Here is a 17,751-nt window from a genome sequence, read left to right on the forward strand (position 1 = left end):
AATGAGATCTTTCTAATAGAATATAAGTTATGATTTTTAAATATAATAGAAAACTGTCATTTTAAATTGTAATATTTCACAACATCACTGTTTTTTTTAAACGCATGAAGCCTTTATGAGCAGAAGAGCCTTTTTTATCAACCCTAAAAATATGGACTAGTGTATAACAGATTGTTTTATGTGCTTGTCAGTATTTGAGCAGGTCTTCATATTTATGTTGTATTCTCTCATCACTTCATCATAATAGATGTGTTCAGTGAGTGTTACCAGAGCAACGAGAGCCGCTCTTTCAAGCTTCTCATCAGACAGTCACCTGTATGGGGTGGTGCCACCTGTCTGCAGATGGCCACAGCTGCTGAAGCCCGCCTCTTCTTCAGCCATGACGGAGTTCAGGTGAGCGGTTCTTATGCTACTCTGCATCTGCTCTGTATGTTGAAGTGTCAGTTTTGCCTAGGTTTTGGTTTGGTTTCTGGTGTCATCGTTCTTTATCTCATCCATTGCTAGACTTTATTGTCTGAGATTTGGTGGGGGGACATGGACAGCAATACAGAGGTGTGGAAACTGGTCCTCTCCTTTTTCCTACCTCCCTTCATCTACACCAAACTCATCTGTTTCAAGTCAGTACCTAATATTTTTGGCCCAAATTGTGGCATGAAAGTTTGATTTTCTTTCTTGTATGGTTTTCAAAGTTTTAATGCTGTTCGATCTCTTAGGGAGTTTGAGATTGAGGAAAAGCCAGATGACTTTAATCAGGGTAAAGAGTTTGACAGTGCTGATGGAGCCGAGTCACTGGCTGAAGTCTTAAACATGTAATTCACGGTTTCTTAGTGCCATAAACAGTTTCACTAAATTAGAGATGTTGCGGATAATCTAAAGAGTGTCATATGTATACTTCGCAGCGATGAAGATGTGGAGGAATGTAATGCTTTAAAAGGAAACCCAAAAGGTGCGTCTAAATTGCATGTATACATGTCCTGTTAAGCTTTGACCTGCTGTTGGATGTCTACATAATTGTTTTTAATGTATATATATTGCAGCATCAAAGGATGTCCCTCAAAAACGACCTTTTATATTCCATCGATGGCGGCAGTTCTGGTTTGCACCGGTCACTTCGTTTCTAGGCAATGTGTTGATGTACTTCCTCTTCCTCTTCCTGTTTGCTTATGTCCTATTGGTGGACTTTAAGCCTCCGCCTCCCCACGGACCCGCACCTTTGGAGCTTGTGTTGTATTTCTGGGTTTTTACTCTGGTCTGTGAAGAAATTCGACAGGTATGAATCTTGATTGTGTTTCGCACAATTTGATGTACTCGTTCAGTCACTGAATCTTCTCTGATCTCTCTCAGACTTTTTTTGTAGGATCTACAACTGTATTTCAGAGGATGAAATTGTACATCCAAGACATCTGGAACAAATGTGACATCACGGCCATCGCACTCTTCATTATTGGGCTTCTCTGCAGGTTAAATTTGTGAAATCTGTTTTGTGTGTGTGTGTGTGTGGTTGTATTAGTTAGTGCATGTTTGTTTTTGTTACAGGTTGTTTCCGTGGTCGTATAATTTTGGCCGTATGGTCTTGTGTGTCGACTATATGGTCTTCACACTCAGACTCATTCATATATTTGCAGTTCACAAACAACTTGGTCCCAAAATCATAATAGTTGGAAAAATGGTGAGAAGGAGTCTTTAGTTTTGAACGTGCCCTAAAAAGTACATATAATCCTGCTCAAGATTTTTCATGTACTCCACAGGTGAAAGATGTGTTTTTCTTCCTGTTCTTTCTCGGGGTTTGGCTATTGGCATATGGAGTAGCCAATCAGGCACTGCTGTACTCCTATGACACTCGTCCTGGTTGGGTAATTCGGCGCGTGTTCTACAGACCATACATGCACATATATGGACAGATACCATTGGATGAAATTGATGGTATGTGTATGTCTTTGACTTAAAGGACAACTCCGGTGAAAAATGAACCTAGGGGTAATTAACACATGGTTACTGAGTAGATGCGTTTTCATGAAAATCGAATGTAAAGTGTTTTATCTCTAAAAACAGTTTAGCTTATAACGCTTGTGTATGGGGCACAGAGTAAGTGAAATTAAATCGCTAGTTAATACTACTAACAAGGCTCAAAATAGCCTCAAACTAACACGGCAGCATAATGAGGCTTTGAGAACTTTGTAAGGATACAAACAGTTTAATAAGAAGATACTTTATAAAGACAGTACATTACGCGTTTACAGACAGGAGCCATCTTGGAAAACAATCTCGACGAGTCGAGTCATGAACGCTGTGCTAAGTTAGCTAGTCGATAGCGTCACAGGTCGGCTCTTAGCCTGTGGCAAATAATGAGGGGACACTAACAAAAGGTATAGGCCAAACAAGATTATTTTATTGTAAATCAAAACTATAAACTATAAACAAGGGAAACAGAATAAGGTGTGAACATGTCATAATGTAGAGTGTATGTAAAGTGCATGGATGAATGAATCTGTGTGTGAACATGTCTGTGTGGAAACTAAATAAAACTACAAAGGAACAAACAAGACACGATCATACCTGGAGGAGCAGAGAGAAAGAGACAGAGGTTAGTGAGGCAGTTTAAATACTCTGAGCCCAGGTGGCTCCAATCACTAATGACCCTCCTCTGACTGCAGGAGGCACCGCCCCTGCAAGGCAGGGGAGGGGCCATGACAATAGGAATTAAGTTTGTGAAATCTAATGACATGGACATTTTTATTTTTATTTATTTATTTTCTCTGTTGTGTTCAGTGCTTTCTTCCAGAAACAATGGACTATATGAGAATCCAAGTCACAGTTCATCACTTAGCACCGTGTTCGTGGCTCGACTCATCGAGACTTTTTTCCAAGATGGCTCCTGTCTGTAAATGCGTAATGGACTGTGTTTATAAAGTATCTTCTTATTAAACTGTTTGTACACTTACAAAGTTCGCAATGCTTCGGTTTGCATGTAGGGACCCTCATTATGCTACTGTGTTAGTGTGAGGCTATTTTGAGCCTTGTTAGTGGTATTAACTAGCGGTTTAATTTCACTTATTCTGTGCCCCATAGCAAAGTGTTATAAGCTAATCTCTTTTTAGAGATAAAACTCTTTACATTCGATTTTCATGAAAACGCATCCCAGAGAACAATCTACTCGGTACTCTGTTAATTACCCCTAGGTTCATTTTTCACCGGAGTTGTCCTTTATTTTTTTGTAACTTTGATTCTTGCTATACAGTTCCATCACAACATACATTTGAATAGTTTCGGATCAGTAAGATTTTTTTATGTTTTGAAAAGAAGCCTCTTATGTTTACCAACGCTGCACTTATTCGATCAAAATCAAGCTGCAACCTCCCCCAGTTTCTGCTGAAGCCAACACGGAAGTAATTTAAACTGCAATTCATTGACTGGCCACTAGGGACTCACTAGACTCCAGAGGGGAGCAGAATCTGATGTTAAAAATCCAAACTTTAAAGCAGAAAAAAACATATTTACATATTGTTTTGGTCTATACGGCTAATTTTGCCCTTCATGACAACACTGTGAGGAGGGTGATTTTTTTTTTTTTATAAATATTTTTTATAACTCATTCATTTGCATTATATAAAGCTTTAAAGTTCTGCATAATTAAGGGCGTTGTCACTTTGAGTGACAGGTGGATAGCCATTTATCCGCTGTCTGTTAGTCAGTGCATCACCTCAGCTCTGCCCATGTCACGCCTCTTTGTCCATTTTCTGTTATCCAGGCGTGACGCATGATGACGCATTGCCAGATATGTATAGTAACGAAGTAGACCTACTTCACTACTGTACTTAAGTACTAAAAGGCTGTATCTTTACTTTACTAGAGTATTATTTTTTTCTCCTGCTTCCACTTTTACTTCAGTACATATTTTCGATGAGTTTAATACTTTTACTCCAATATTTTTTTTAAAGTGCTGCATAGTTACTTGTTACAATTATAAAAAATGCTACGAATCATTCCATTCCAAACCCACATTACCACTGCCAGAAAGGTAGATGGCAGATTTGATGAAGCTGGCAAATCATTGTACGAAACAAGCAATTCAAAAAGACTGCACATGCTCCCGTTCTGCCTTTTTTAAGCCACCAAAGCCTTATTTGTTCAGTAAGTGATGTAGAATAGAATAACTGCTGCGCTTGTCAGGGCACATATGAGAGAGAGAGCCGCCGTGTGCACGCATTCACAACATGAGCGCCGTCTTGCTCTTAAATTGCTCTCAAATTGCTCTCTAGTTGTTTACATAGTTAATGTGCACTGTGAAAAAACATATACAAATCATAAACAGCTGCATTTTTATTAACTAAGATGAACAAAGATTAATAAATACAGTAACAAATGTATTGATCATGTTACAATTATAACTTTTACAACTAACTAACTTCATGTCATATAACTAACTTCATGTTAGTTATTAGTCTAATACATTAACTAATGTAAGATTAACTCAAACCATATTGTAAAGTGTTAAAAACAAATAATTTACTCAGAACACTTCTTGAAATATAAGTGTGCTTATATTTGTTTTTAACTACAGTATTTTCAGGTTATTTATATGACAATGTGTAGAAAAATTACCTTAAAAAGTATATAGCCTAGTTTAGACTGGAGTGATGTAAAAAACAGAAAAAAGTGCAAAGCAAGTTGTTGTTAGCTAGCCGTTTAGTTTTATTAAAATGTATATGGTAGAAAATTAGACTATTAGTCAAAATAAACTTTTGGGTAATGAAATATGATGTTCAAACTTTTGACTACTTTCTTTAATAACTACATAAAACAATACTTTTACTTTTCAGTACTTGAATAGTACATTTTTAAATAAACTACTTGCAATACTTAAGTACAAAAATGTTGAATACTTTTGTAATTCTACTTAAGTGTGGTGCTTAAAGAGGACTTCAACTTCTACTCAAGTCACTTTTTTTTATAGAGTACTTTTACTCAAGTCTGGGTCTCTATTAATTTATACATCACTGCGCATTCTCAAAATTACTACGGCCATCTCTGCTTTACACTTCAGAAAGGCTTATCAGAATCCTATGGGTGATGTCACGATACTACCGCCATTTTTTTTTTTTTACAGTCTATGAGTAAATACAGACAAAATACAGTAACAGTAATATTGTGAAATTGTATTTTTACATTTTTTAAAAAAAAAATTTTAAACTATTACATTTTATATACTAAATGTATTCCTGTGATGTTACATTTTCAGCAAAATTACTCCAGTCTTCACATGTCACATGATCCTTTAGAAATCACATTAAGTTTTAATTCAAATTGGCTGATATTACAACTTCGTGAATATACACAGTAATACACTACTGTTTAAAATTTTGGTGTCTTGAAAAGTACGATTTTTTTTGGAGCAGGGATTCGGGATGCTTTTATTCATAATATTAATTATTTTATATTTTATTAATATATTTATTATGCATTAAATGTGTCACAAATGAAATAAAGACATTTCTAATATGCTGATTTGCTGCTGAAGAAACATTTCTTATTATCCACGTTGAAACCAGAAATCTATTAAAATAGATTTTGAATAGAAATGTTCTATTTTAAAAGTTTATCATAATTCAACTCAAAACTTTGGGTTTTGGCCTTTCATTTACACAACAGCCTGAAAATGAAAATGTTTGAAAACTTTTTTTTTTCTTATTTTCTAATATTTTTTGAGAACTATACCATAATCATCTCATAAAAGATTTTTGAAAAACGGTGATGTAATGCGAATGTATATTACGTGCTCAGTTGGCATGTAGTATTTCTTTGCAAAGTGGCATCACCGTCTTCTGGCCTGGCATGCATAATACAGCATTTTTAATCATTTTTGCGAATCTGTGTGAACAGGGATCATTTTGATAATGTTGTCATCTGTACACGAAAAAGGCAAACACATTTTGTTTCCTGTTTTTAGTACATTGTTGTCATGTAAATGTATTATAAATGTCTTTACTGTCCATTTTGATTTATTTAATGCATCATTGCTAAATAATACTTTTTATTTATTTTAAAAATCTTACTGTCCCCAAACTTTTTTACTTTTTGGACATTTTATTGATTCTGTTGTGATAATATTTATTTATTTTTTTGTCCCTAGCTGACAAGCGACATGAGAAACAGTGTACAGACAATGTCACTCTCATCAATGACGGGGCAGAGCCCTGCCCACAGTCTGATGCTAATTGGCTTGTCCTTATTCTGTTGTCAGTCTACTTGTTGGTCACCAACATTCTATTGGTGAACTTACTCATCGCAATGTTCAGGTAAAAAAACTGCACCATCAACACTGATACAACATCAGCTGTGTTTGCAAACCAATGATTTTACATGGACTTTAAAATATCTGGATAAATCTGCCAGATGTTCGATTACTAGATTTCCTCAAATGTTGGTTCTCCGTTCAGTGGAGCACAAGCAGGTGGAGTATTTATAATTGTATTATGAAATTAATACATTTTAATCCTGAAAGCTAATCAACTTGCTTATTTAAGTAACAGTTTAATTTAAATAGGCTGATTTTACAAATTGTTAGTTAATATACACAGTAATACACTACTGTTTAAAAGTTTGGGGTTAATAAGATTTTTTGGAGAATTTTTTCCCATTAATTATTTTATATTTTATTAATTTATTATACATTTATAAAAAATTAGACATTTATAATGTAGAAAAAAATATCCAAATAAATGCTGTTATTTTGAACTTTATTAATAAAAAAATACTGAAAATTAATCAAATATTTAAAATAATTTAAAATAATATCTAAAATAATTAATCCATAGTTTCCACTAAATTTTATAATAATACATTTTTCTTAAGCAGTAAATCATCATATTAGAATGATTTCTGAAGGATCACGTAACACTGAAGACTGGAGTAATGATGCTGAAAATGTAAAAATGAATATTTTTTTCTCAGTATTACTATTTATATCAAATAAATGATAAATTCATTCAAAATCTTACCGTCCCCAAACTTTTGAACTTTCTTGTGTGTGTGTGTGTGTGTGTGTGTGTGTGTGTGTGTGTGTGTGTGTGTGTGTGTGTGTGTGTGTGTGTGTGTGTGTGTGTGTGTGTGTGTGTGTGTGTGTGTGTGTGTGTGTGTGTGTGTACATGTTTTTCTAGCCTGGTGGGGACTTCAACCTGAATGCACACAGACTCATGGGGACTCGTGTCACTGTGGGGACCTAAATTGAGGTCCCCATGGGTACAAAAGCTTATAAATCATACATAATGAGTTATTTTCAAAATGTAAAAATGCAGAATGTTTCCTGTGATGTGTAGGTTTAGGGGCAGGGGCAGTGTAGGTAGATAGAATATATGTTTTTTACAACATAAAAAACATTATGTCTATGGTGAGTCCCTAGAAAGATATCGCACCAGACATATGTATGTGTGTGTGTGTGTGTGTGTGTATACAGTGGATATGGAAATAATTCAGACCCCTTACATTATTTACTCTTTGTTAAATTGCGGCAATTTGCTTAAATCATTTAAGTAAACAAATTTCTTCATTAATGTAAACACAGCACCCCATATTTACAAAAAAACCCAGCATTGTTGACCTTTTCGCAGATTTATTAAATAAAGAAAAACTGAAATATCACATGGTCCTAAGTATTCAGACCCTTTGCTCAGTATTTAGTAGAAGCACCTTTAGATCTAATACAGCCATGAGTCTTTTTGTGAAAGACGCAACAAGTTTTTCACACCTGGATTTGGGGATCCTCTGCCATTCCTCCTTGTAGATCCTCTCCAGTTCTGTCAGGTTAGATGGTAAACATTGGTGGAAAGCCATTTTCAGGTCTCTCCAGAGATGCTCAAATGGATTTAAGTCAGATCTCTGGCTTGGCCATTTAAGAAAAGTCACAGAGTTGTTGTGAAGCCACTCCTTCATTATTTTAGCTGTGTGCGTCAGGTTATTGTCTTGTTGGAAGGTTCACCTTCTGCCCAGTCTGAGGTCTTGACCACTCTGGAGAAGATTTTCATCCAGGATATCCCTGTACTATCCCTGCAATTGATTCATCTTTCCCTCAATTGCAACCAGTCTTCCTGTCCCTGCAGCTGAAAAGCACCCCCACAGCATGATGCTTCACTGTACTGGACAGGTGATATTTTTTTTACAGACATACAGCTTAGAATTAAGGCCAAAAAGTTTTATATTGGTCTCATTAGACCAGAGAATCTTATTTCTGAGCATCTTGGAGTCCTTTAGGTGTTTTTTACCAACTTTTAATGTTTCTTGCACTGAGGAGAGGCTTCCGTCGAGCCACTCTGTTATGAAGCCCCGATTGGTGAAGGGCTACAGTGATGTTTGACTTTCTACAACTTTCTCCCATCTCCCGACTGCATCTCTGGAGCTCAGCCACAGTGATCTTTGGGTTCTTTTTTACCTCTCTCACCAAGGCTCTTCTTCCCCGATAGCTCAGTTTGGCCAGACGGCCAGCTCTAGTAGGGTTCTGGTCGCCCCAAACGTCTTTCATTTAAAGTCCCTGTAAAGGCAATTCTATAAAAAAATTCTAAACACATTTTAAATGTTAGAAATGTATTGCTAAAACACATTGCAAAGACTGTGAGCTGTGAAGTACTAAAATGTGGAGTTAGACCATTAAACAGTTTTTCATCATTGCTGTGCTCCTGATTTTCTCCAATTGTCGATGATGCACTGAGGCTCATAACTAGAGCACATTTGCATCAGTTTGCAGCTCAATCGCGAGTATTATTAGTTACTTTAGCCTACAGTTTACTAGCTAGCTATGCCTTCATTGCGGAAATGCGTTACCTGGATGTAGTCACTTACAAAACAGATCGGTGTCCTTATTTAAATATCCGAAAAACGATCATATCAAGAAGAGGTGGATTCATTTTATGAAGAGCCACTTTGATGAAGAGCTGAGGATCACCACCAACAACCGCCTCTGTAGTGATCATTTTACACAGGATAGATTTATAAACTTGCGTTGGAGACAACTGAGATTCACTGATAATCCATCTTTAAGGATTATGGAGGCTACTGTGCTCTTAGGAACCTTAAGTGCAGCAGAAAGTTTTTTTGTAACCTTGGCCAGATCTGTGCCTTGCCACAATTCTGTCTCTGAGCCCTTCAGGCAGTTCCTTTAAGCATCATGATTCTCATTTGCTCTGACATGCACTGTGAGATGTAAGGTCTTATATAAAAAGGTGTGTGGCTTTCCTTATCAAGTTCAATTTTAGAAAATGGCTGCAATATAACAAAGATAGGGTATAGGATATGTATATATCGGCTGATATTGGATATTCAACTATTTATGCTAATTTCCTCTAATTAAAGGGGTAGTTCACCCAAAAATGAAATTTATGTCATTAATGACTCACCCTAATGTTGTTCCACACTCGTAAGACCTCCGTTCATCTTCAGAACACAGTTAAAGATATTTTATATTTAGTCAGAGAGCGTATCCAAGTGTATGCCCACTTTACTGTCCATGTCCAGAAAGGGAATAAAAACATTAGAATTAATTAGAATTAGTTAATTAGAATCTCTTGAAGCATCAAATACATTTTGGTCTGAAAATAGCCAATGATTCGGATCGCCAATGTCACGTGATTTCAGCAGTTTGGTAGTTTGACATGTGATCCAAATCGTGAATCAATCCGCTGATTCATGACCGTTTGAATCTTTATTTGAGGTTTGGAAACAAACGCGGAAGAGAAGACAATGCTGAATAAAGTCGTAGTTTTTGTTATTTTTGGACCAAAATGTATTTTCGGTGCTTCAAGATATTCAAACTCTCTCCAGAAGTTCAGTGAGGATCTCTGAATGATCCAATGTTGACCTAAATGACTAATGATGATAAATAGAATCCACCTGTGTGTAATGAAGTCTCCGTATAAATGCACCTGCACTGTGATAGTCTCAGAGGTCCGTTTAAAGCGCAGAGAGCATTATGAAGAACAAGGAACACACCAGGCAGGTCCGAGATACTGTTGTGGAGAAGTTTAAAGCCGGATTTGGAGCACTGTGCAAGCGATAATATTGAAATGGAAGGAGTATCAGACCACTGCAAATCTACCAAGACCTGGCCTTACCTCTAAACTTTCAGCTCATACAAGGAGAAGACTGATCAGAGATGCAGCCAAGAGGCCCATGATCACTCTGGATGAACTACAGAGATCTACAGCTGAGGTGGGAGACTCTGTCCATAGGACAACAATCAGTCGTATACTGCACAAATCTGGCCTTTATGGAAGAGTGTCAAGAAGAAAGCCATTTCTTAAAGATATCCATAAAAAGTATTGTTTAAAGTTTGCTACCAGCCACATGGGAGACACACCACATACATGTGGAAGAAGGTGCTCTGGTCAGATGAAACCAAAATTGAACTTTTTGGCAACAATGCAAAACGTTATATTTGGCGTAAAAGCAACACAGCTCATCACCCTGAACACACCATCCCCACTGTCAAACATGGTGGTGGCAGCATCATGGTTTGGGTCTGCTTTTCTTCAGCAGGGACAGGGAAGATGGTTAAAATTGATGGGAAGGTGGATGGAGCCAAATACAGGACCATTCTGGAAGAAAACCTGATGGAGTCTGCAAAAGACCTGAGACTGGGACGGAGATTTGTCTTCCAACAAGACAATGATCCAAAACATAAAGCAAAATCTACAATGGAATGGTTAAAAAATAAACATATCCAGGTGTTAGAATGGCCAAGTCAATGTCCAGACCTGAATCCAATCGAGAATCTGTGGAAAGAACTGAAAACTGCTGTTCACAAACGCTCTCCATCCAACCTCACTGAGCTCGAGCTGTTCTACAAGGAGGAATGGGCAAAAATTTCAGTCTCTCGATGTGCAAAACTGATAGAGACATACCCCAAGCGACTTACAGCTAAAAGTTTGAAATATCCAATAAATTCGTTCCACTTCATGATTGTGTCCCACTTGTTGTTGATTCTTCACAAAAAAATTACAGTTTTATATCTTTATGTTTGAAGCCGGAAATGTGGCAAAAGGTCGTAAAGTTTAAGCGGGCAGAATACTTTCGCAAGGCACTGTAAAGTTCATTTTTGGGTGAACTAACCCTTTAAGTTAATATTTAAAGACAGTAAGTAAAAGTATTGAAAAAAGATAAACACTGTTAAATATAATATTTAGCAAATCTTAAACTGAATATCCATTATTCATACTATACATTATAATACCTAGATAACCTTTAGCGCGTAATAAAAATGTATTTTATTTTTAGACTCAAGAATATTGAATTTTACTATGGGCCCTTTATAGTTTTTTTTTGTCCAAACCATAAAAATATATCACTGGCTTAGGTATCAGACAGCATTTTAATATTGGTTTATCCCTCCTAATGAAACACTTGAGGCTATGTTGTACTGTGAAAATACTTACAGCTGAATAGGGATCCATTTCTGCAACTGCTTGATTTACAATACAGCAAAACCTTTCTTACCATATTGCTTAGTTTGATGGTACGTTTGTGGTTTTTGTCTACAGTTACACATTCAATAAGGTCCAGGAGCACAGCGATGTGCACTGGAAGTTCCAGCGCTACAACCTGATTGTGGAGTACCACTCCCGTCCCTGCCTCTCCCCGCCCTTCATCATCATCTCCCACCTGCATATCTTCTTCAAAAGGGTCATTCAGAGATTGCCCTCCGTTAAGAGCCAACACTTTAGTATGTTCTCCCTTCTAATTTTAATTTTACATGCACATGACCCTAAACCATACGCAAAGCCTCATTTGCAAAGTTTGTCTTTAACTGTGAGGTGCATCTCTTAACGCAGTGCTGGACCTGAAAAGCAAAGAGGCCAGTTTGCTGAACACATGGGAGTCGACGCTGAAGGAGAACCTGCTTTCCACGCAAGGCAAGAAACAAAGAGAGAGCGACACAGAGCGGCTCAAGCGTACCTCTACAAAGTCAGTCACTCCTATTACTGTTCTTTTGTTCTCTCAGATCAACAATTGGCAACTTATTTGACTTCAAATATGAGCTTGAGAAAAATTAGTGAGTGTAAAACTGTCCCTGACAAGTAGATCTGTACGTAATACACACCCGGGGGCATTTAGTAACCTCGCAGTGGCAGCTCTAGTTTCGTGTTTCTGTGCGTGTGAAGGAGGGAGACATGGAGACTGTCAACTCTTGCTGAATCAGGCACCGGAGTCTTGAATGACAGCATGTGTGTATTTGTGTCCATATGTGTGCGTAGGGTGGATGGCGTCTTGAAGCAGATGGGGGAAATTCGTGATCACGATCGCAGGTTGAGAAAGTTGGAATCGGAGGTTAGTGACGGCTTTATGCACCTGTCTACCTGTGGCTAACAAACACAGCGACAGGTGTTTTTCAATCCTATTAGCATCCCACAGAGCACACGCATGCGTCTGTGGGTGCGAGACTATGGGTCTTGTCTTATTTTAGCTGCAGCTGTTGCGTTTGCTTGCTCAGCGCAGACCAAGGACCATCTATCATACTCCTTTAGAATGCAGATCCGCTTTGAGTATCTGCCAAGCTGTCAGCCAATCGGTGTAATTAATGAAGCTGCGCTTTAAAGGGGACGTCAGGTTTTTGAATGAAACTCTGTCTCTTTCTGTTGGCTTATGACTCAGGTGGAGTACTGCTCTACTGCCCTCTCCTGGATGGTGGAGGCGCTGTCTCAAAGTGATCTTTTAAAACAGACTCGTCCACCTCCTCTTCCTTCCAAAGGTGTGGTGTTCACTCTCCCCTGTCTTACCCCCCTCTTTGCAGCATCAAAGTGTAGCTTATGTTTCTCAGGTTTCCTCTTAGTAACAGTGTTTACAGTGTTAGTTTGGCTGTAAACATTTTAATGATCCGTAGTTACATATAAATATACAGTTACAGTACTTCATTTTTGATGGAGACATTACGTCCTCACAAAATGTCAATGATCGTATTTAAGCAGACTAATATATATATATATATATATACAGTCCCTAACAAAAGTCTTGTCGCTTATCTATTTTCTAGAAATACCTGATATTAACCTGACTTTTAATTAATTCATTGGTGTTAGAAATAGCTCATATGAAAAGCTAAAACCCTCCCAAATGATTACAATTATTTAATGCACTGAAATAAATAATTTTCACAGAAAAAAATATTTATCATTTGGCAAGACAAAAGTTTTGTCGCCTATACAGAAATTGAACAAATTTACTGCAATTACAAAAATATGTCAGCAAATTAAGTTGTGGTGCTGTGAGATCCAAATTTAATATCTTGTATGACTTCCATGAGCTTGAAGGACTGCATCCAGGCGGTTTGGCAAGGATTCATACAATTTATTGATGAAGTCATCAGGAATAGCTAAGAAAGCAGTCTTGCATGCCTCCCAGAGTTCATCAATATTCTTTGGTTTCGTCTTCCATGCGTCCTCTTTCATCCTACCCCACATATGCTCAATGATGTTCATGTCTGATGACTGGGCTGGCCAATCCTGGAGCATCTTGATCTTCTTCGCCTTGAGGAACTTTGATGTGGAGATGGAAGTATGCGATGGAGCACCGTCCTGCTGCAGAATTTGGCCTCTTTTATGGTTGGAATATAAGAGGTAGCTAAGATTTCTTGGTATTTTAGACTATTGATGTTGCCTTCCACCCTGCAGATCTCTCGCACACCCCCATACTGGATGTAACCCCAGACCATGATTTTTCCCCCACCAAACTTCACAGTTTTCTGGGTGAATCTCGGATCCATGCGAGCTCCAGTAGGTCTCCTGCAATATTTGCGGCGACTGTGGTGTAATTCAACAGAAGATTCATCTGAAAAATCCACCTTCTGCCACTTTTCCTGCGCCCATCCTTTTAGCAGGCTGTGGGCCTTGGCAAATGCCACACGTTTTTCAATTGTCTTTTGTTAAGTGCTGGCTTCTGGGCACTGATTCGACCATGGAGGCCATTTCGAGACAGAATCCGACAAACTGTTCTGGTTGACACAGGCACTTCAGGTGACCAGGTCTCGTGGAGCTCTGCTGCAGTGGAAAATGGGCTGGCCTTGGATTTTCGAGCCAACAAACGGTCCTCTCGAGCAGTTGTCTTGCGGGGTCTGCCTGACCTGGGCTTGTCAAAAACGTCTCCAGTCTCTTCGAATCTTTTTTTATCCTCTGTACTTGACGCTGAGACACATTGAAGGTGTCTGCCACATCAGCAGTGGATCTGGTCTTCAGCCTCTTGATAATCAAAACTTTAGTCTCAGGATCAATCTTAGGCATGTTTGCAGAGGCCTAGTTGCAGTTGATGTGAAGGTCTAGCGTACTGGGGTTCTTTTTATACACACTTGAGACCTAATTGATCCATTATTAGTCACAGGTGAAGCTCATATGACAAGGTGACAACACTTATGTCTTTGCAAAAATTGACTCAATGGGCTTTACCTTTAGTAAAGTAATGGGCTTTACTTTTTGAAAGTTTAGTTTTTCACTGAAACATTATCACAAAAGCTGGTGGGATTAAAATGAGCCATTTCTTGTAAAAAAATCTTGATTAGAAATATATTTCAGCGGCACTTTAGGTCAATTTGTACACAAGCGACAAGACTTTTGTCAGGGACTGTATAGAAAACCATTATTTTCAATTGTAATAATATTTCACAATATTACTGTTTATTTCTGTACTGGTTTCTGACTGGTACTGTATACAAACCCGATTACAAAAATGTTGGGACACTGTACAAGTTGTGAAAAAAAAAGAATGCAATAATTTACAAATGTCATAAACTTATATTTTATTCACAATAGAATATAGATAAAACAAATCTTGAAAGTGAGACACTTTAAAATGTCATGACAAATATTGGCTCATTTTGGATTTCATGAGAGCTAAAGTTGGGAAAGGTAGCAATTAGAGGCCAAAAAAGTTAAATGTACATATAAGGAACAGTTGGAGGATTGGGTGAAAAAAGAGCCTCTCAAGCCCCTTTCACACTGTACGTCAGACCCGCAATATTCCCGGAACATTGCCGGGTCGCCTTCTGTGTGAAAGCAACCACGTCCCGGAATTAATTACCGAATTGAACCTGGGTCGGGGACCTAGTAACATTGCGTGATTCGATCTGGGATGAGCGCTGTGTGAACAAAAGCCAAAACTAATGCCGCAACGTGTACGTAGTTATCGTGCGACTCCTAGAGCTTGTTTTTTTCAATAATACAACCCTGCAGTGTTACGTGTCAACTTGATCCGTGACCGTTACGGGTTGTGTGTGAAAGAACACAGATTCTGCCAGCCTGCAGTCCAGATCTTTCACCCAAAGAAAACATTTGGCGCATCATAAAGAGGAAGATGTGACAAAGACAGTTGAGACTGTATTAGACAAGAAATAGAAAAATAGAAATGTAAATGAAAAATAGAAATGCAAAATAGAAATGTTGCCCCATACATTTCTATTCCTAAACTTGAGCAACTTGTCTCCTCAGTCTCCAGAAGTTTGCAGACTTTTATAAAAAGAAGAAGGGATGCCACACAGTGGTAAACATGGCCTTGTCACAACTTTTTTGAGATGTGTTGATGCCATGAAATTTAAAATCAACTTATTTTTTATATATATTTAATTTTTAAATTATGCATTTTCTCAGTTTAAACATTTGATATGTCATCTATGTTGCTGTCTGAATAAAATATTCCAAATCATTGCATTCTGTTTTTATTCACAATTTATACAGTGTTCCAACTTTTTTGGAATCGGCTTTGTATTTAACAAGAAGTCTCTTATGCTTACTAACATCTGACATAACATTATAAATGTCTTTACTGTCTGTTTGGTCAATTAATGTGCCCTTGCTAAATAAAAGTATTCATTTCTTTAAAATCTTTTGAACAATAGACATGCACACGCACACACAATTGGTGTGATAGAAATATATACTTGTATGCACACTGTTCAAAATAATTTTTTTAACATTTCTTATGATGTATAACTATCATATCTCTTTTGTCTGTGTTTCAGGTATTGCATCTAAACGTCCCACTTTTTACAGATAAACTTTACGCTGATAATGCAAATAAGCAAACGTGTGCATTTTATGAATTTGGTTCTGTTTGAGGGTTTTTTTTGTGGTATAATGTGCATTTCAGCATCTTGACATGTTTAATTTGTTGATTGTATCAGTTCTTTTTACAAGAAGTTTTGTAAGAAGAAGGGCATGTTTATTATTCAGAAAACAATACTAGTTAGCTTTATCAATTAAGATGTACATTATACAAATTAGCTGGGTGGAAGTAACATACAAATTACATTTTCAGCAGGTTTTGTCCATTCTCTAGTTGCCAATGACATAAAAATGTATTGTAATTGTGTATTCCTCTGTTAATACTGTATTTTCAGGTACTAAACAGGGTGCATGTTAAAGGCTAAATTAGTGGCATTTATCCAATGTGGCATTTTGCTAGAGTTTTTATTTTATTTTTAGAGTCTTGTTTTTTCTTTATTTGCTAATGTGACCTTTTACACCACTGACTGAACCAAATTAAGCATTGCTTGATCTAGACTGGTATTATCTAATTGTGTATTTAAATTTAACTGCTGACAGCTGATTGGTTAATTGTAATCTATTACCTTTCTATGAAGATTATCTGACATTATCAATATGAATTTCTTCCGACACATTTTAACTCTGAGTTTGTCATATTTTATTACCATTTCCAAAACTACAGCGGATAAACTGATAATGTGAGAACATTTTGAAGTTGTCTGAATAGATTTTGGTTTGACTGTATCGAATCCAAAAAATTCAAATAGAATTTAAAAAATATATATGTATAAAGAAAAAAAGATCTTGAAGTATAATGCTCATTTTAGTCCATGTTTAAAATGTAATGAGTTAATTTTCCTCAGGGATTGAAAAACGCGCTGCATACTGCTAATAACCACCCGGGCTCATTACTTCTATCATTGTATCATGTTTGTTTTGTTTAGTTTGGTTTTCCTTTTTGACCAAATCTCTTTTTCTCATTATATGTTTCCTACCAATAATTATGTCTTGTTCTGTAATAATTTAATAAATAATTGCTAAAAAATAATTTGTATGTAGGAAAGAGTAATCAATGCAATCATCCTTCACTGACTATCAGAAATCCATATATCTGTACTATTAATTTATCACAAACCTGTATTGTTATTGTATGCCTTTAATGTAAAGGCGTTTTGAAATGTTTTTAATGTACCAATTAAATTTACATTTGTCTTTACATTCTGCTCTTTGGCTTCTATTCTAAGTCTTTACCAGTGGCCATCTATAATGACCCTGTCCCCTTTTGAGTAGCATTTGATTCCTAGGTTGGCATGTTCTGAGTCTCCTACGAGCCTTACATGGCAAGAGCTGCGGCCGATGAGGATCAGGTTGTCCTCTTCAGTAACTGTGGTGCAAAATTGGAGGGGGGGCTCAACTCTTCTAAGGATCTCTGCTTAAATCTGACTGGAGCTAAATCAGCACATCATCTCAGTTGAGCTGCTTGCTCGGTGTGAACATGGAAGCGCTGCAGAATCTGTGTGCAAGCAGCTTTACTTGCATGAACATGCATGTGGTATTTTAACAATTAGCATCTTATCGCTAATTTGCCATGTTGCCTGTAAGAGCCTATCGGTAGTATATCTTTGACACATTTAGCGGATTCAACCTTTAAAGCGTGAAAAGGTTATATGTCAACATGGTCTTACACATAGACAACAATCATAGAGCATACAATCTTATAATAGCTCTAAATGAACTC

The 17,751-nt window shown here is 37.1% G+C and overlaps 1 protein-coding gene across 1 annotated transcript in view; it reads left to right on the forward strand.

The window, feature by feature from the left end:
- Positions 1–17,229, forward strand: part of trpm4a (transient receptor potential cation channel, subfamily M, member 4a) — a 43,092-nt gene extending 25,863 nt beyond the window's left edge. Inside the window, exons 16-29 of the mRNA XM_067416542.1 lie at positions 248–393; positions 505–617; positions 714–809; positions 900–946; positions 1,038–1,270; positions 1,345–1,460; positions 1,537–1,669; positions 1,749–1,923; positions 6,131–6,296; positions 11,526–11,707; positions 11,817–11,949; positions 12,240–12,312; positions 12,637–12,733; positions 15,989–17,229. Of these exons, the coding sequence (XP_067272643.1) occupies positions 248–393; positions 505–617; positions 714–809; positions 900–946; positions 1,038–1,270; positions 1,345–1,460; positions 1,537–1,669; positions 1,749–1,923; positions 6,131–6,296; positions 11,526–11,707; positions 11,817–11,949; positions 12,240–12,312; positions 12,637–12,733; positions 15,989–16,023 (1,745 nt within the window). The 3' untranslated portion in view covers positions 16,024–17,229. The remainder of the gene's footprint in view (positions 1–247; positions 394–504; positions 618–713; positions 810–899; positions 947–1,037; positions 1,271–1,344; positions 1,461–1,536; positions 1,670–1,748; positions 1,924–6,130; positions 6,297–11,525; positions 11,708–11,816; positions 11,950–12,239; positions 12,313–12,636; positions 12,734–15,988) is intronic.
- Positions 17,230–17,751: the final 522 nt, after the last annotated feature.

This window comes from Pseudorasbora parva, chromosome 2 (assembly GCF_024679245.1).
Source record: "Pseudorasbora parva isolate DD20220531a chromosome 2, ASM2467924v1, whole genome shotgun sequence".
Lineage (NCBI taxonomy): Eukaryota > Metazoa > Chordata > Actinopteri > Cypriniformes > Gobionidae > Pseudorasbora > Pseudorasbora parva.